General features: G+C 39.5%; 1 protein-coding gene across 2 annotated transcripts in view; it reads right to left on the bottom strand.

Moving 5' to 3' along the window:
- The window catches only part of LOC122976215 (collagen alpha-1(XXVIII) chain-like), a 47,365-nt gene continuing 27,663 nt past the window's right edge, over positions 1-19,702 (bottom strand). For both annotated transcript variants that reach the window (XM_044344554.1, XM_044344553.1), the window contains exons 15-36: positions 18,929-18,997; positions 17,941-18,009; positions 17,514-17,582; positions 17,267-17,335; positions 17,086-17,157; positions 16,926-16,994; positions 16,723-16,794; positions 16,480-16,548; positions 13,924-13,992; positions 13,298-13,366; positions 12,833-12,901; positions 11,173-11,241; positions 7,369-7,437; positions 7,185-7,253; positions 7,000-7,080; positions 6,768-6,803; positions 6,642-6,678; positions 5,888-6,445; positions 4,302-4,564; positions 4,002-4,206; positions 1,188-1,376; positions 1-995 (exon numbers count right to left, since the gene is read on the bottom strand). In XM_044344554.1, the coding sequence (XP_044200489.1) occupies positions 988-995; positions 1,188-1,376; positions 4,002-4,206; positions 4,302-4,564; positions 5,888-6,445; positions 6,642-6,678; positions 6,768-6,803; positions 7,000-7,080; positions 7,185-7,253; positions 7,369-7,437; positions 11,173-11,241; positions 12,833-12,901; positions 13,298-13,366; positions 13,924-13,992; positions 16,480-16,548; positions 16,723-16,794; positions 16,926-16,994; positions 17,086-17,157; positions 17,267-17,335; positions 17,514-17,582; positions 17,941-18,009; positions 18,929-18,997 (2,349 nt within the window). In that variant the 3' untranslated portion in view covers positions 1-987. The remainder of the gene's footprint in view (positions 996-1,187; positions 1,377-4,001; positions 4,207-4,301; positions 4,565-5,887; positions 6,446-6,641; positions 6,679-6,767; positions 6,804-6,999; positions 7,081-7,184; positions 7,254-7,368; positions 7,438-11,172; positions 11,242-12,832; positions 12,902-13,297; positions 13,367-13,923; positions 13,993-16,479; positions 16,549-16,722; positions 16,795-16,925; positions 16,995-17,085; positions 17,158-17,266; positions 17,336-17,513; positions 17,583-17,940; positions 18,010-18,928; positions 18,998-19,702) is intronic.

The following is a 19,702-nucleotide window of genomic DNA, read 5'->3' as shown; positions in this document are numbered from 1 at the left end:
TTAGTTTAAATCAGATTTATTAAAAAATGACATCAAATGTTGATCATGTAATAAACAGTACAGTATAGAAGTATACAGTCAGTACAGCTGGATAACATAATAACATAACAGTTGCTCAACAAAGGAAGTAAAACTCTGCTCATACAGGATCTAGTACTGAAACACCAACTTCAGTGACATCGTCATGTGTTACCCAGTAGAGGGCAGTGTGTGTATATGTGTGTCTGTCCATCAGTGTAGTAAGATTACTGCTTAACAAAATGTAGACAGTTAAGTGGTGAGAATGAGGTGAAACAATGTAAACTCAAAACATCACATTTTCATTCAGAACATCTAAAAAAGCACATTCAAATGCACAAAATAATTCTGTGAAGTTACAGAGCATCAGTCATATTATATATATAAAAAAGAACAAACTATATTTTATTGATATAAGTGATGAGAGGCTTAATTTCTGCTGCCTGTTATTGGCTCTTGTGATTATGCAACCAACATACCCTACAGTGACTGTGTGTGCAAAGAATTAATAGCTACAGTTATTACTGTTCATGTTGAGCAAACAGTCGATTTTTTTTTTTACAATCTTTGAAGCACTCACAGACTATGTATGAAAAAAATGATCATGTCCCGTGTGTGGGTGTCCCAGAGGAACTGGAAACACACTGTGGGAGTGCTCATCTGTATTCCTGAGAAGGAGCGATGGAGTATCTCCTGCGTTAAATGATATTAAAAAAAACAATGGAGGTATCTATCAAGGCTAAGTTCTCTTTCACCGCAATAAGAGGAGCATAACGTTACGAGAAGTGCTACAGGAGGGGACACAAAGACGGGAATTGAAATTAAATGGTTTCTATCCAAAGCAAATCCTGACATCAGTGTATATGCCTGAGAATTATGCAAGAACTTGACATAACCCTGTGGAAAGTTGCCGGTATTAGCTGCCCCTCCTTAAAATATCTACAGCAGATGTATGGCAGATGCCTTCACTCAGCCTCCTGTAAAAAGAAAACATATGAGAAAGTCAATACCCTGAAGCATTTGGAACCAATAACATTGTTATGGCCTAATTTCAGCTGAGGAAATTGCAAAAAAAAAAAAAAAAAGAATCAAAGAAAGGACAAATTTGCTGGTTGACAGGTGAGGTGTAAATGACTTTTATATGACAGGGTTAAATCGTGAGAATTTACCAGTGGTGATCACACATGTCCTCTTGCACTCTGCTTCTGTGTCAAATCGGTTCTGGTTGCCGTTACAGCCTCCGTACCAGAACTGAGCGCAGGCATTGGCCTGTTTGTCGTAGTACCAGCGGATGTTATAGTCCCGACATGTGCCCTGATCCAGAACCAAGCCACAGCGAGGGTCCAAGGGCACAGTCTCTGCGGAAAGAAATATCATATGATGGGAAAAATAAGGTAGGATCATGAAAAACGGTTTTGCCGTCTCTCTTCCTTTGATGACCTGTCCCCCTAATCCCACCTGAAAAGCAGCCACTTCTGAGAAAACATCTGTTTCTTCACTGCGCTCTCAGGAAGGAGCAGATTCCATAAAACCATCCACAGTGCACCGAAAATAATTGGCCTCCCTGCTCCTCACCGACATGACCTCATTACTGAGCCTGTCAATCACAAAGCGCTGATCATAACGCTGGAGCCAGGCCATCACCGCCTCACGCTGCTCCGAACTGTCCCTCTAAAAACACTGGACTCTGACTTACTTGAAGACTCATTTATCAATAACACTATAGATCTGATCAGATAACAGCTGTTCTGATTTTAACTTTTAGGTTACAATGTTAGCAATACTACTGAGCTGGCAGCTCCCCGCCATATGGGAAAGTTGTAAAAAGCTAGCCTGTTTCCGTTCGTTGTTGGCAGTTAGGAACAGTACAGTGACATTTGTGGCTCCACTGAACCCGCCAAGACGTCAAATCAGACTCACATCACTGCAGCTTTGATTGCAGGTTTCATTGATCTTGTTTTTAAATTCTGGTTTTCATTTACTGAATTATTTTTCCTGCTTCCTGCTTTTGGGTTCACAGCCATGATTTAGAAAATACATTAAACAACTTTTTTTTTAAATTCACTTTGTTATTTTATGTTTTCATTCCTCTGAGCTCAGTGTAACGCTGTAGTGATTTGAAACACAGCTGAGGTGTAATATGAAGTTAAAGTTATACTATGCAGGATTTGTCAGTTGGTGTTTGTCAACACAGCACTCAAAGTCGAGCCTTTCCTCCCCGGCTCAATGACACAACCCTGCGGGAAAGCGCCGTATTGCTGGATTTGTGTGTGAATGCAACTGAAGCACATGCTCCATCCTGTCTGCTATGGTCTCTCTGCTCTGCATGTGTGTATGTGTATTATTGGCTGGGGGATACACACCCACTGCCCAAAGGCTGACACCTAGAAATGTCACAAACACAGCAAAAATAATAAGAAAATAAGAAAATACAGGCAGAGGCACAGAGAGGGATTATTTTTGTATGAGTCTATACATTGTTTTTTTGGGAAAATCCTGCATAGTACACTTTAACTTATAAGGTTTGCCCCACACAGGTGATTCAGAGGAATTTCACAGAATAGTGTGGAAAACTGTGATTGAAGAAAGTGGTTTCATATTTCTGATTTTTCAGTTCAGTTGACCACATCACTAACTGCTGGAGAAAGAACTTAGAAATAACACAATATGTGATATGTGTGTGGGCGTCCTGGTGTCTTATGGGTCACGGCGCAGATCATGAACCACAATGTCCCTGTTTCACATCCAGCTGAGGACTGTCATTCCCCAGGTTTCCTAACACTTATTTCCTGCCATCTCTCTATGGTCATCTAATAATATCATATAATACAAATACAAAAAAAGTCATCTAGTTGCACTTTTAGCACGAAAATATGCATCAATACAAATGATTAAATTGTAGAACATTTTGCCCTTACAGTAACAATTATCTCTTTACTGTTGCAGCATCAGTCTATCAATTATATCCGCCTACATGACAACTGCGGTGGAAATCTTTCTTATAATACATCTATGATTCTTTTTTTCTGTAACTCATAGCCTAAGGTGAGAGATTAATTTGCAGGTGTCTCACCACATTACTGACATTCTTCACCAACTTACCTCATATCCACCTGGCAGGTATTAGACGTGCGTTGGTGGTTTCATTAATACATGTGTGCTATGAACTGACTTGACACATTTTCCATTAGACTTATTATATATTTATGGTAGCGTTGCCTTCATAGAATCATAACACGTATCACAGCAATGGGCTTTCAGAGACCACATGATTATGTTACAGACAAACACTAATTAAACCTCCTTACCTTAAACCTCAGTCCTCATAGTGCTTAAAATTATACTATTAAGTCTTAATTATGGATAATTATTATTAATGGTTATAATTTTAAACTAATTATGATATCACCAGTGCTGGTCCAATTCTGACAGGTAATGAAACACCTGACCTGTACATGTTCTAATTAAGATCTCAAAACATCTAGTATGTCTACCTGACACCTGCTTCATAAATCTAGCTAGTTTTAAAAATGAGTCATTTGAAAAGGGCCAAATACGTGTCTCAGACAATACTCTTTCGAGGAAGGATGCATTTAGGCAATTTTCAAGATTTTTAAAACACTTAACAGCCTTGTGAACGCTGTAATGAAACTCAGCCTTTCAAAGGATAAACAGCAAGAACTGTTACTTTTCCAGTTTTAATAGAACAATGAGTTATTTTGTTTCCATTGCCTGAGGAGTGTCGGCTTCATTTAAAGGAAACATGTGTCATTTGTTCATGTGCTTTTGTTTCTCTGTAATTACTATCAAATATGTTGTGGTTGAAGAGCTAATTTCATTGTACAACTATGTGCAATGACAATAAAGGCATTCTATTCTTTTTTTCTGTCATGTTCCTGCATGCTCTAGCTATTAAAAATAATTTCCTCTGGAGGAAAATATAGTAAATATAAAAGTTTAGGAGTAGGTTAGATGTTCTCTACCTTTGGGAAGAGCTGGCCGTGGTGCAGGTTCATACTTTACAGATACACTTGAAGAAGACGTGGTTATATTTGTGGATGAAGAAGAAGATGAGCCTTCTCTGGAAGGAGTTAAGTCTGGCTCGTTGCGATTAAATGTGTCCCCACGCTCAGTTCCCCTATTTGTCTCTGTCTGGATATCCGTGTAAACTCGTTGCCCTCCTCCTCCCTGATGGTGACAAAATCAGCAACCGGTGAGTTTACTTTATTAGACATTTGATCTTTTCTAATATAAATGTGAATTTGCACTCTTATGTTCCATACATGTCCTGTGCTGCCATGCTGGGTGGTCTGTACCCGGCCTCCATGGCTGTGAGTGCTGGCGCCAGTGTTGATACCAGTCTGACGGCCATCCTGCTCAGTTGTAGGCCGGTACCCATGGCCACCGATGGCATTGTTCCCATTGAAGCCATTCCTGTTGCTGTGGACGCCGTAGCCATTGTTTCCATAGCCGTTAGTTATTCTGTTATAAATCAAGGCTCCATTCTCGTCCTCACAGAACTGGCTGACCAACTTGGATTCCAGAGCTGAGACAGAGAGACAGAGAGGAGAAGTGAGATACAGGATGAAGGCGGTTTGACCATTACTGCACTAGTCTCTAAAGACTGTCCAAACACCCACTGTGAGATGTTGTTTTAGCCAGGTTAGTGGCATGGATCTAAGGATGTTGTTTGATCCACCACTTTGATCCAGACTGCAATATCTCAACAACTATTGGATGGATTGCTATGAAATTTTGTACAGACTTTCATGCCCCTTGATGATGAAGCCTACTGACTTTAGTGACCCTTCTAACTTTTCTTCTAGTGACACTATGAGGTTGACATTTGTGGTTTTGAATGAAATGTCTCCACAAGTGTTGGATGGATTGCCCTGGAATTATTTGGTGGCCCTTTCATTTTTCCTCTAGCACCATCATCAGGTTAGCACAGAGCCGCTAGCATGGCTATTAAAAAGATTTTCTAGCTAACTGACAACAATCAGGAAAATACACTGGTTTTAAACCTGTATTACATATTATATCTAAGAAACGTAATATTAAAGGACAGTTTCTGTGTTTTTGCATATTTGCATATTCATAAAGTTACTGCTGATTATTTTCCAAAGCATAGCATATATGTTTCAATTGGTTTCCTGGTCAAATTGCAAGGCTTGGATGTTGTAGTTGTTCTATTTTAACACTAGATAGAGTTTTCAAAGCCCTCCCTGCTGATAGCATCATTACCAGGAAATAATAATGATGGTAAAAATAACTAAACATTTATTGTGATGGATTACCTATCTGAATCAAGTTTCAAGCCCCATGCAGGTTGATTTTCCAACTGTACTGGTTAGAAATTAATGCAAGGCACATTTATTTGTATAGCACATTTCAACAACGAGGCAATTCAAAGTGCTTTATTTTGAAAGAAATGAAAGGGTACACTCTAGAAAATGGTAATTTAAAATATAGGCTAGTGTACATGATCTTGAGGCAAATACTGATATTGACATTTTAGAGTTTTAAAAAATCTAATAACGATTTAAAGTTTGATATTAACAATCTGACATAAATACATTTATTTAGTTTACTTGTAAACAAGATATCTAGTGAGTGGGATATTTTACAGTTGAAAATAAACTTGTCAGTGCTCTCTGGTGGACAAAATATATAACAGTGACACTGGTTCTTAACTACCTAAACACATCTTTAGCAATTCTGAAGTGCAAATTGTTGTTACTTATCTAACAACATATATGATATATCTACTCTTGTATTGAGGCAGCGTGTGTGTGTGTGTGTGTGTGTGTGTGTGTGTGGTAACAGCAAAAAAAAAACACCCACCTAACACTGATCTCACTAGTCTTACCTGGCAGGGTGTTGAAGTCATCAATGAGGAACATGTGCTCTGAGTCTGGGTCAGAGGCAATCAGATTCAGCTCTCTGAGGAACTCAGCCTGTGTCGGGTCTGAAGTGTTCACAATCCCCAGAGCAAACATCTCAATATTGGCAGCGTGAGCTTCTCGCACAGCTAGATCCAGCTTCACTGGCTCTCGTTTGTCCGTCTGCCCGTCAGTAATAACGATGGCCACTTTGCTGACCCCCACACGGGAACTGTAGAAGGCCTCCTGGGTAGCTTTGCGGATGGCTGTACCCGTGTGGGTGCCCTCTCCCATGTACGGGATATTCCTAATGGCCTGCTTGATGTCTTGTTTGCTTACGTAGCGGGCCAGGTTGAACACCAGCTTCACCTCCAGGCTGTATAGCACAAGGCCAATCCTGGTAGCGTTGCGGCCCACTGTGACCCGGTCCACTAATGCATTTACGAAGTCCTTGATAATCTCAAAGTTCTCTGGGCCCACACTCTCTGAGCTGTCAATGACAAACACCAGCTCCATAGGCCTCTCCTTACATTTGATCCCACATCCTAGAATCAGATCACATCAGTATATGAGATCATGGCTGAAAGGTCAATTTGACAAGGTTCAGTCTGTGGAATTTGATCTAATGATTTACAGATAAGATGGGACAGTGGGTTATAGATTCAGAAACTAAATCTTATATCATTTGTGGTCAATTCTGGAAAGTGAAATGAATATTACAAAGATCAAAAGATACTTCACCACAGATCTCTTTGATCATTCGAATGATGTCCTCTCTCTGTAATGAATACACCAACGCAGTGTGAGCACATAAATTAGTAAGAGCAGTATTTGATGAAATATATATCAAAAAGTGAGAAAACTCACAGTGAGGCCTGCTTCACCTTTGACACCAGGTCGACCCTAAGATAAGAATATTGAAAGAGAAAGTACATACGTGTCTATTTAAATTCTAAAAGTTGCTGGGTTCTATATTTGCAGAAATGAGTGAGAACAATGATTAGAGCATAACTGTGTCACATTTTCCAAACCTGTTTCTGCTAGACACAAAGCTGTAAACAATAAATGAACCCATAAAACTTTCAGTAGTGTGACTCACAGGTTGGCCCGCAGTTCCAGGGTCTCCCAAATCTCCTTTGATTCCCTTCAGCCCCCTCTCTCCTGCTGAGCCACGGTCACCCTGGCACACGTTGCACAGCAAAAGGTTAGTGATCAAAGCATAATGCAGAATAAGACAAGCACCCAACCCCACATTCAAAAGTCCAAAATAACACGGTGACTCACTTTAGCTCCAGGGAAGCCTTCTCCTGGTTGCCCCCTTGGCCCTGTCACACCCTGGGCCCCCTGTTCACCCTGAATCAAACACATGAATTAACTGTTTTCTATGTGCAGGACAGTAAACAGACATCTCAGAGAGAGTTTACAGATACCTGAATTACGATAAGTAATACCATAAATCATAGCCTACCTTCGGCCCTTGAACTCCATGTCCTGGAGGCCCTGTTGGCCCCAGTGGGCCTGGTCGCCCGGGGTTACCCTGCAGTACAGAGGATACAGTAAGCCTCAGCCTGGAATGGACTTCATAACATTTTTTAAATTTCATAGTCTTCTTTCAGTTCATTTTACCATCTAAATTCCTCAAGGAACTATTAGGCACCACTGACCCCCCTTCTCTCTATTGTGAACAATTCCCTTTTCTCTGGGCGTGTCACAAGTCAGTATTTGCCTTTGTTCTAACCCATCTGGAAAAACCTGGACTTGTATTCATCAAATAGGAAATGTGTCCTTCGTTTAGGCCTTTTAGTAAAAGCATTTTATCATCTCTTTTAGCTTAAGAAATGTCTCCCATCCTCTTTCTTTGGTTTTACTAAAACAGGTACAAAGCTCATAATTGTATTCTATATCACGTTAGCTTCTATTGCTATCTTTAGCTTTAGCAGACCTGCTACAACAAAACTGCAGTGACACTGTCAGTGGCATTAGTAATAGCACCTCTGCTGGAAGTCACCCATTGAGAAATGACCCTGCTATTTTAACATGGAGGTGGATTAATACAAGACCAGTGTAATTAATGATAGCATATCATTCATGCTAATAACTGACATTCATGCTGCTTTTAGGGGTTATTATCCATCTGTTAGCTGTGTCTCTTATTGTCACTATGCCAATGATATCCAGCTTTATGCATTTGTGAAACATGGGGAACTTAATGATATTAGTGTCTGGATGTCTCATGTGTTCTGCAGGTAAATCACAACAACACTAAAGTCCTTGCCTATGCCCCAAATCAGACCTTAGAAATTGTACATCAGTAATTTCTTTCCTGGGTTTTAACTCAAAACTGGTTTCCAGAAACACAGGGGTGATTTCTGACTGCCAGCTGAACTTTCAGTAGTCAGTTGTTAGTGGCTACTTGTAGGACTATTGGAGCTAGGTAAACAGTGACGGTGGTGGTGGGACAACTGAGCAGCACATGGCATTCAGATGAAATTGCTTATCAAGTCGGTGTGGTCAGCCACTGTAATTTAGCCGAAGCAGAGACAGTGCAGATACATGGTCAGGTCAAGTATCTGCTATTTGCTTGGGTGAGGGTTTCAAGAACAGTTAGGTCAGAGAATGGTGTGAAAAAGTTTCTGATAGCAGAATGGAAACATAAACATTGCCCTCTGAGCAGGCTATGGCATTCAGATGAAACTGCCTGTGGGGCCAGCCAATGTAGTTTAACCTTAGCAGATACAGTGTTGATATATGGCCTGATTAATGAGCAGAGTGCCTGCTATTTGCTTGGGTGAAGTCACTTTATATGTACATTATATCAGGGTTGATAAGAATGATGTCACCTGTCAGAGGGCGCAGCCTGATACCCACTGCAGGGTCTAATCATAAGTTAAAACATCATTTAACATGAAAAATGGGCTTCACCCAACCATTGGCACATTTCACCATGAGTACTGATAAACGATAACTCCTGTGATTTTAAATTTCATTGCCAAACTACTCCCCTTCTTATCTTTCCAGCAGCTACAACAAATCATCCATTGTTTTGTCTGTAATGTATTGTATGAGCTGTTGTATGATTATAACTACAGCAGGTCTACTAGGCCTCTCAGGTCATCAGGACAACTGATTGTGTCTTGCTCAAAGACTCAAGACTAAATGAGTTTTTACTGTCCCGGTTCCAGGTAATAGAACATTTATCCTTTTGGAGATCAGGCCAGGAAACTCTGTTGAGTGTTTCAAATCTCATCTCAAGACCGTTTTATTCTCATATGCATTTTATTCATGCTTCCTTGCTCTGATTTGCTCTTATTCTTTTGACAGTCTTGCTAGTCTTTTAAAGCCTCTGGAAATATGGCTTGAAATCATAAAAATGCATATATGATATCAAAGTTGAGTGTCTCATCAAGCATCCACAAAAATCTGAATGAAAATAAACATTCATAACTATTAGAAAACTTAGCTCAAAAACAGCTCATTTGGCTGCTCAAACCATTTCTCAGGACTGTGTGGGTGTGTCCTGATCACGTTTGATTGACAGCTCACTTTCAGCTCAAGTACCGTTTTATTTTCTATTCATTCACTAAAACGTTTTGCTGATATGGAATAAAATACCAAATCTATCAAATGGACCCTACTGGGTTAGAAAGCATGACTAATCAACTAACTAGCAAAACAGGTTAGACCACCCAAATCTGTGTTTTTATTTAATTATACCCCCCGGAGTATGATGCTGATTGTTTTAGCATTCCCCATTCGCTACACTTTTGAGCCACTTATCTACTCAGTGATTAATACAGATTTGGATGGTGTATCCAAGTCTGCTAGTTAGCTTAACACAGTAACTTTCAAACCATGCTAATTTGAATTCTCATTCTAGCTAAAAGCAAAGAAAAGTGCAGTGCATTGTTTTCTCATGGGGGAGATGAGAGTAAGTGTTGTGAAGTTAGCTTGGCCAGATAGCCACGTCAATTATCTTTCTCTTTAATATGATTGGGCAGGTATTTATTATGTAATAAATTCCCAAGCTTAGCCCTGCCTAACTGCAACCCGGTAACTAGGGAAGGGAGAGAAACTTTCTAAAGAACAATATAGGCTATGTCAAAGGCTATGTTCTCATACTTTTTAGGTGTTTACTATATGCACAATAGATCCCAAATTACATGATTAACAGCCAATCATGGATTTGCCTTTCCAGGGGCTTTAAATATTTATTCAAATGCTTTTTGTCATTGTTTTTATTTTAAACTGTGAAACATGTTGTAACTCTGGTTACAATCCATTGGAATAAAACTCTGCACATAAGGGTTTTACTTTATTATATATTCTGTGTGATCTGAGTTCAAACTGTGAGAAGAATTTCAAATTGTCCAAAAAAAAAAAAAATCAAAGGCATTGTTACAGTTCCATCCAGACAGACCAGCCGTGTGCCACACATGTGTAATCAATAATTTCACTTTTGTGAACAGATGTAAAATGAATGTGAAACACACTATGAAACAATCTGACATTCTTCTGGGAAATCTCTTTTTCAAGGTTCGGATTATCCCTGTTTTATAATACTGAGTCATGAATCTATGACACCACCATTTTCTGCCAACGCGATCTGCTCTCTCATTTTTTCTCATTTGACGGCTTTAGTTAAGTCCTCAATTAAATCTTGCCTACCGCTGCATGACTGTGACAGTGCTCGGACCTGCACATACAATGGTCTGAAGCCTGCAGGGAATCTGGATGTGATATTTGAGAACATATGGGTGCTGGATGTTGCTTCAGTTAGGCATGTATGGCCAAGTGCTTCTCATCAGACACATATGTCTGCGGAGATTCACACTCTGCACCGATGTGTCACACTCTGTACTGATGTGTCGGAGTGCTGCGGGGAAAATCGTGATAAATACCCAGAACAAATGAACTGGCAGCCTTTGAATATAAGACTCCTGTGGTGGGCATGTTCACGCACAAGATGAAGCACTCTTTTTTTAAATCTGGAACTCTCTGACTACAGCTAAGACGTAATTCTTCAGAGAAAATGAGTCATTCACAACCATCTGGTTGTATGTCAAATAAAATTCCAGAAGGCCTCCTGGATAAGTAAACACATTATAATGTTGTCCTTGACTTGTGTTTGCAGAAACAAAACGCAAAACCTGATTTTTTTTATGAGTTTAGAAATGTAGATGAAAAATGGTTCAAGGAGTGGTTCAATAACCAATGGAAGTTATTTTAGTGAGGAGTTATCTAAAATCTGAACAAAGTGAATGTTATGAAGTACCGGAGGTCCTTGGAGGCCTTCGCCCGGAGGTCCCGGTAAACCAGGTAACCCTCGGAAACCAATATCCCCCTGGAAAGATGGAAAACACAGTGAAGATATATTAACACTTACAACAGAGCAATTTGCAATCAAACGAATTACATTCTGCTCAGAGGAAAACCTAGTTTCCTTTAATTAGTTTCCTTAAAACAAACGACCCAATGTTCCACTGAGGAGACACTTTCACTTGTCTCTAATGCAGATTCAAGCATGGCTATGAAATTGATCTAACAGTATTTTACCATTGCTTTGTCTCAATTTTCACAGTAAAGTTTCATTTTGCAAAACACAAAATGTGATACTTCTAATTGGCCTCAAAATGTCACAGAGCACACACAATGAAAACAACTGCATCAAATTAGGTAATACATCAACCAGTAATGTATTACCTAATTTCACAGCACTGCACAGTATAGGTTCATTATTGAATTTTAATCATTGCTGCGTTTAAGAAAACATTAAATAATGTTGTCAAACTGTAAATAATTCTCATTAAAACAGAGTCAGCAGTGGTCCTTTCCCCAAGAATACACAATGAGCAATAGAAAAGAAAGGAAAATGTGCAATTAATGCTGAAGTCAGTATTTGAAATGAAAAGTTTAAAGTCTGACTTAACACTACAGTAAACCCTACATCCACACAAGACAAAATGATGATTGTTATGAAGTTTACTGCATCAGTTTATTCTTTCTATTCATTATTGGCCATAAAGTTTTTTATTCAAGACATCAAACCTTAGATATTTATATCACTTGTAAATTAATTAGCTATGCTGTCACTTGTTGCCACACTTCCTGCTGCTGCTGTTCATATACAATTTCAAAAGCCTCACCTCCACCCCTGCATCCACCTGAAGGCTATGAATCTACCTTCCCCTCGTGGGAAAGTTAGTGTAGTCGCTCCCCCCTTCCTGCTGTGCTGAGCTTGATGTTTCTCGACCCCAAACATCAATGCTGTACATATTCTACATTTACATACAAATCTATTCCATATGAGCTGGTTGATTGGAATACAGTAAGCTACAATCATACTGTAATGTTGGAAAGCATGTAACATTAAACCACTATTTACATTGCTTCACATTGCTTCACTGTTGTTAAGATAAGTAGAAATGCTTACAAACACATGCAGCATAAATTAGTGATCTGTAAGTGATTAATAAGCATTAAAATGTGCTAATATGAGATGAATGTATTGTGACTGAAACACTTAAACTCTGTTGTGAAAACTGACCCAAAGCACTTGTAAAACAGGGCAGATGACTGCAACACCAGCTGATTACAATTAGCATTATTATTGTTGATCCTATGTGATTTGAGAAAATGTCTTAGTCAGATGGTCTGAATTGGAAACAACTGTCTGACTCTAGTGTTCCTTATTCAAAAAGAAAGTTACATTTTATGACTTAGTGTTAGACTAAATAAATGACCAATGTCTATATTTTCGAGGAAAAGAATGCAAAACGCATGCATTCGCATACATAAGTACACTGGTGTGTAAAAACAAACTGGAACTCTTTGACAGACAGACACATTACTTACTTTCTATCTGTCTTATGTGCCATCAACATTCATTTACCTGACATACATTATTTTTCCATCTGACTGATCCAATATCTCACCTTTGGTCCAGGGATGCCCACTCCTTCTGGCCCAGGTTCTCCTGGAAGTCCAGGCAGACCTGGAGGGCCCTAAATTAAACATAACACGGAGGTAAAATACATTTTCAGAGATACCACAGTGAGTAAATCTCTTCTTCAGTCCCCATATATACCACCAAATCCTTTCCTGCATAGTGACCCCTCATTGCTCTACTGTGTCTCCTTTGCTATGCTCTTAATTGCAGAAAACATACCCAGGAGTCCGCTGCTCACTGTTTTGTGAGATATAAAAGGACCAGATACTTTTACATAACTTTTGGTGATAAATGTCTTACTGATGGATGGATGGCTGGAACTGATGGGTAAAATTAGGACGACAAAAGACAGACGGATGGAGGACTTGATGTAAATGTGTAGATAGATGGTATGAATGCGAGATTTATGGGTGGACATATGGGTCTGTCAGTGTCTTAATCAGTTCCTCACCATAGGGCCGGGATAGCCATCTCCTTTGGGACCGAGTGGACCTGCAGGGCCTGAATCTCCACGGTCACCCTACAGCACACAGATACATATCAGTCAATAATTCATTCATACAAAGGGAACAACATGATTTACAGATATGTTTTCAAAGGAAACTGAAGTGGAATGTGGATGTAACTGGACACATGTGCTTCTGCTCCTTTTGTGTGGTTCTGTGTTGTGAGTATTGTGCAATACATTTATAAAATGGAAATGTTAAGACATGCTGTAGTATTTCAGCTGAAATTTTTAACAAATGTTGGAGCGAAGACAAGCATGACAGCATGCGGATTTATATTTCTCATCCCATTTTTTGACATCTTCTCTGTTCTTGCTGGATACTGGGTAATGGTCTTCATGATGAAAGGGATCGGCGCGTTCATGTGCTGCCAAATCTGCCTCTCATTACATTCATTTCATAATTGATTTTCCAAACATAGGCTGTTCAGCTGTGACTACAAGCTTGCACTTGTTTATTGAAAACCCAAACTTCCAGTGAGTGGCTACAGGCAGAGATCAAGCAAGAAAAGAATTTAGACTTGAGTTACACACATTGTTTTTTTAGAGAAGAGGTTTGTACTGTGTGTCACCTTTGGACCTGGAAGTCCGTAGCCAGTCTCCCCAATCGGACCAGGAGGACCACTTGGACCAAGATCACCCTAGAACACATTTTAGGTTACTTTAACACTACATGTTCATAACACAGTAATGTAAATAAGGTTCCTAACATGGTACCGACAGTCAGTGGTGGATTGTAACAACTCAAGTACTGTACTATGTACTTCCATTTAACGTGAAACATTGTTTTTTTTTACTCCACTGCATTTTTCTGTAACTATAGTTGCTTTGCAGTTTAAGATTGTACAAACAAAACCTGTAATGAGCTTCATTAACCTGATAGGGGGCCCCAGGGCAAAAGTGAGCTGTGGGCACCTAATCAGACCCCCAGCCCTCCCTTTTCTTATGGGGTCACCCAAGTTAGATTGGTAATAATTTAATTAAACTAAAAGTTATTTTAAAATATTCACCATGCAAGCAAAATATGAGGTGAAATATTAAAGAAAGTAAAATATTAATATTAAAGATATTGAAACAGAGCCTCAGAAACAGAGACATTAGAGACAGCTGTAAATTACAAACAAGCTGCAAAGATCAGAAAGCAGTTGCACCACAGAGATAAGTTGCAACATAATTCTGAGTAACAACAAAATATTAACACACATGCCCCTAGAGTACATGTAAATCATAAAATGTCACAGAAGTCACTGATGGTAAAACAGCAGTTTTTCTGCCACACAGCATAATTTCTCTCATTAATTGCTGCCATTTGACAACATAGTAATCCAGTAGAGACCTAATTTATTGCTATGATATTTCAATATTGATCCTGCGTACTGCAATGTGCTATGATGCCAAATGGCTCATGCCAGCTGTCACATAGCTGGTGCAACCCAGTGCAATTCATTGGATCAGATGATATGACCAGCTGAGGTCTCCCCAGCCAGCACAGCGGCCGGCTACTTCGACAATGTTCGTGTACCTTTCCAAATAGATGTTATTTGGATAAACTGACCACGTATTGGGAGTCTATATGGTTACTTTCTCCCCTGAAAAAATATTAAAACTTAATAAAGTGACATATTAACAGTCTTACAGTGAAATTTTCAACAGCATTCAGCCTGGCTCCACCATTACTGCTGCTTCTTCTTCCTCTTATGTTGGACTGAGGGTAGACTCAAAGGTCAGTCTCGAAATGCTTCGCCCATAGAGACTGAGGACAATCTCCCACGATTCGTTGTTAAAACTGAGTGTAGAAAAACCTGCATTGCACAACCAAAGTCTTTAGGGCGGCTCTTCTTATTGGGGCAGTGACATGTAGTTCACTATGGAGGAGAATACTTTCTGGTAAGAAGTGTCCTTGAAGAAATATAAAGGGTGTAGGTTTGTTAGCGGCCATTCTCGCCGCCGTTTAAGCAACTACTGTGCATTTAGAAATCCCCAGACACCTATAGGCAGAGATCTCTGATGTCTGGTATCACGAAACTACACTGAGGGCAGACTGGATGCTACAGTGACTCACTATCACCCCTGAGATACAAAGTGGTATTATGGGCCGGAGCTAGCTGGTTAACATGCTAACTTCACTAGATACAGTATCTCTGCAACACAATACATATAGGTCTGGACATAATGTCAAAACTGTTATTTCTTCACATTCTTTTGATAATTTTAATTAATTTGGGAATGATTAAAATTCTGGTCAGTTCTTACACTTTATACCTTTAAAGCCACACAATGTAATTTTGTTGAAATAAGAAATAACATATTCTTCCTATTAAAAATTAAAAGATGAATTCATTAGTAATAAAACACACTCTCACTTCATTTAATACACTCAGACATTTGGCTCCACAGTCCAGTATGACCAGTATCCTATGGTGGCTAATACAAGCTAATGTTAGATAACTTTCTATGTTAGATAACTAACTATCTTTGATTTTGCTGTGTAACTGTGATTACTGGGTAATTTCACCGACTTTATGATTCCCCATTTGTGTTGACTATATTTGAGCATTTACCATCTTGTAATTGCCACTTTTGACCACAGTGGCTGCTGTTCAGCAAGTTCCTTATCAATTTAATTTAGATTGCACTTTAGTGGTCCAAGCCACAACATTAAAATGCTGCTTACATGTTAATGCATCAGTAACATTACATAATAATGTCTTATATATGACAATATAACACTGACCAGAGCCATTTTACAGCAGGAGAACTTTTGATACCTTAAGTACATTTAGGTGATGATGCTTAAGACTTACATTTGTAATGGAGTATTTTTTTACATTGTAGCATTACTACTTTAAGTAAAGGATCTGAATGCTTCTTCCACCACTGCTGACATTACATCAATGTGAAACAAGTAAAAGTTGTCACCAATGTCATGAAATAAGGTTATACTTGATTTCAAAGTGTGTGTGGAACTGTTGTGTATCTCTTATGGCAATCAAGAAAATCTCTTGGAATCATTTTTAACAGCATTTGGAACAATTAAAATCATCATCACTTGTATTATAAACATGTGCAGGGAACATAACAGGCTTTGACAGTTCTAATATTACTACAGTAGAAGTGTGAGAGGTTACCTTGGGTCCGACAGCAAAGCGGCCTGGTGGACCAGGTAAGCCCAATCTGCCCGGTGCCCCTGGTTCTCCCTGATGAAGATTTGAATGCAAGCAAAGTGGTTAAAATCAGTACCTTGTAATTTATCTTTTCTCATCATTCCTTGCCATGTATGCACTTAAATGCACTTCAATAAGGCCATGGACAGGGTCTCAATGCAAAAAAATTGAATATTTAATAACTATGATGACCTAATGGCACCTCACCTTTGGTCCTGAGGGTCCAGCAATGCCAGGTGGACCAGTCAAGCCTCTTATTCCTCTTTGGCCTTGGTCGCCCTTAAAGGTCACATTGGGAATACAGTTATGTGCAAATCTTATAGCTATGACATTACTTATCATACACAGTTCAGCAAAGTCCTAGTACAACATATGCAAAAAAGTCACCAAGGAATGTAATTTTGTCTTACCTTTTCACCCTGGGTGCCAACACCAGGTGCCCCCTCTGGCCCCCTGAAACCTACAGCTCCTGGCTCACCCTGAAGACACAAACACACATATGCTCATAGTAAATGACTGAATTGATTACTTACAGAGGCTTGATATTGAAGCAAACAGCCATCAAACTACCTTCTGTCCTGGGGCTCCGTCCTCTCCTGGCAGGCCAGGCAACCCAGACAATCCTGTTGATCCCGGCTCACCCTGAGGACACATACATGCATCTGTGAGCTTATGAACTGGAGACTTTTAGCCATGTAAGAATATAGATTATTACTGTTCATGTGGTTTTCGCTAAAGGGCTGTGAACCACCTTAGCTCCAGGCTCTCCAGCGCCTCTCTCTCCTGGGGCGCCAACCTCGCCCGGCAACCCCTGGTCTCCCTGCGCAAAACAAGACAATATGACAACATTCTTACTATAGCCCTATTGTTAGTGACACATGGAAGTGGCTATGATTTCATAATTATAATATGTTCATGGGGCCTCTCAACTGTGGGCCTTTATGGCACTGATTTGCGTTATCATCAAACTTAACAACATTGTGAGTGTATGTACAAACCTTGGGCCCAGGTAGGCCTTCTCCTGGTGGGCCTCTGCTCCCTGGTGGACCCCTTGGTCCTTCCACGCCCTGTAAGGATCAATGGCAGAAATAACAAGAGAAGTCTACTGAAATGTCACACAAATGTCTCCCTCTCTAGAGTAGAGTAGAGTATATCATCTTGATGATGCTGCTAGTTTATGCTTTGCCTTATTTAGCAAGGAATGGATGAAAGTTGTATCAATTAAACACTGTTCATTTTTTTGACATGTTGGGAGAGGGTGTTGCAGTTTTTTCCAAAGGGAGTGGGAAGGGTCTTGCTTTTTTAAAATGTGTTTTAAATAGGCTTTTTTAAAATAGGTTCAGGAATCAAGACATAACATGCAAAACTATCATTTCATGGTAGTTTATGCCACAGCAGAAGTCATTTTATTGAAAAAGTACTTGCCTTCTCACCCTGTATGCCCACACCTGAGAGGCCAAGGGGCCCTGGAAGACCTGGAGGGCCGAAATCCCCCTATGGATTCAAATAACATTGTAGTTTAATGATAACAACATGTAAATGTTAACATGCATCACACTCAAATGCCAACTAGGACATTTCATGATTTATTACATGTGGAAAGCACCCAACTGTGAATGATTGTTTTAAGATCCTGTGCATTTCCTTTTGGCTCTGTAATGAATATAAAGTGTTTATTGCAATGCATGAGTACATTCACGCAGTAAAATCTTTTTATACACATAACTAAGTGACATTTGCTTCTTGATTCACTGTCTTTTCCTCTTTGACATACAACATTAAAATCATAAACCTATTATGTTAACATACAGAAAACCCTAGAGGCACTGGTTTGTCATTACTACATGAAAACATTGCAATTATATGTGATGAACTTCACCACAAGGCTACAGTAAAACTGTCAGCACAATTTATGCCCAAAACTCCAATATAAAAAAACTTCATGTTTTAAAAGAACTGTGTTTTAGGGGGTGATGATATCATTCATTCTTAAAAGTGAACATCATTTGCCAGTGACATAAGAGGAATTATTCAACTTTAAAACACATTTCAACTCAACTAGTTCTGTGATTGCCAGATGGCTGCAAAGATATGCAAACACATTCTGAAAGGTAAACTTATATACCTACTTAATACCTTTATGTTCTCTGACTGCACCAGTGCAGAGCTAACTTTCCCACATTCATCAGCCCAAAACCGTGGAGCGTCTCTCCTCCTACACTGTCCAAGCTTTAACCTTGATTCATCATCTGTAGACTGCGACCTCCTATATAACACCGCACTGAATGCATTCACCAGTGACTCTGCCAACTCCTGGCCTTTCTCGCAACAGGACTCTGGCTTTATTTTCATGCTTGTGTGAAAGCTTTGCAGCCAGGCGTCTTATTTACAGCCTCTATGTACTCTACTGTACCTTGTCTCCTTTGATTCCAAGGCCTAGCTGTCCTCTGGGCCCCCGTGGCCCCTCCAAGCCTCGCTCACCCTGTGAGAAGAGACAGAGAAGGTATTGCATTTTGCCTCTTGAATAGCAGTTTGATACAGTATATGAAAGCGTATGTAAGAAGAACACGTGCATAATACTGGGAAGACCTATATAACCCTAAATCTTCATTTTTACTACTCTCACATAATCTGATATCACATGCAGCAACCAGTATAAATTTACATTACATAGAAGCCAAATGTGGGCTTTCTGATGTTGTTGTTGTTGTCTACATGTCAAGTTTGGCCTTCAGTTGATGAAAGACAATAATGTTAACTGAGACCAGACAGAGACATTTTACTGTCAGACAGTGTTGGCACCATATGTAAACAATATTGTTGCTGAAGATTCTCACCACAGAAACCAACACAATGTCTTTTGAAGTCACTGTAAGTTAATACAAATTTCTAGTCTGACTTTAAAGACCCTTTCAATCAGAATGTGTTTTCCTGTTGGTTGAATCCCCTTTCATGTTTGACTTGTCTACTATAGAAACTGATTAACTGTATCTGCAGAGTTTGTCAGAGGCTTCTTTGTACCTCTCTGATATACATGTTGTGTGATGTGTGAGCGCAAGCATGATTTGTAAGATCACAAATGGGAGAAGTCAGTCCAATATACAATATAAAACAGGCCCAACACCCAAATACATGTAAATTACAAAAGTACACTGTGGAGCTAGAGTGAAAAGCTGGTGTTGGGTGG

Source organism: Thunnus albacares, chromosome 24, assembly GCF_914725855.1.
Source record: "Thunnus albacares chromosome 24, fThuAlb1.1, whole genome shotgun sequence".
In the NCBI taxonomy this organism is placed as follows: domain Eukaryota; kingdom Metazoa; phylum Chordata; class Actinopteri; order Scombriformes; family Scombridae; genus Thunnus; species Thunnus albacares.
Note: the sequence above shows the minus strand (reverse complement) of the source record. Positions and strands in the feature narration are given on the sequence as shown.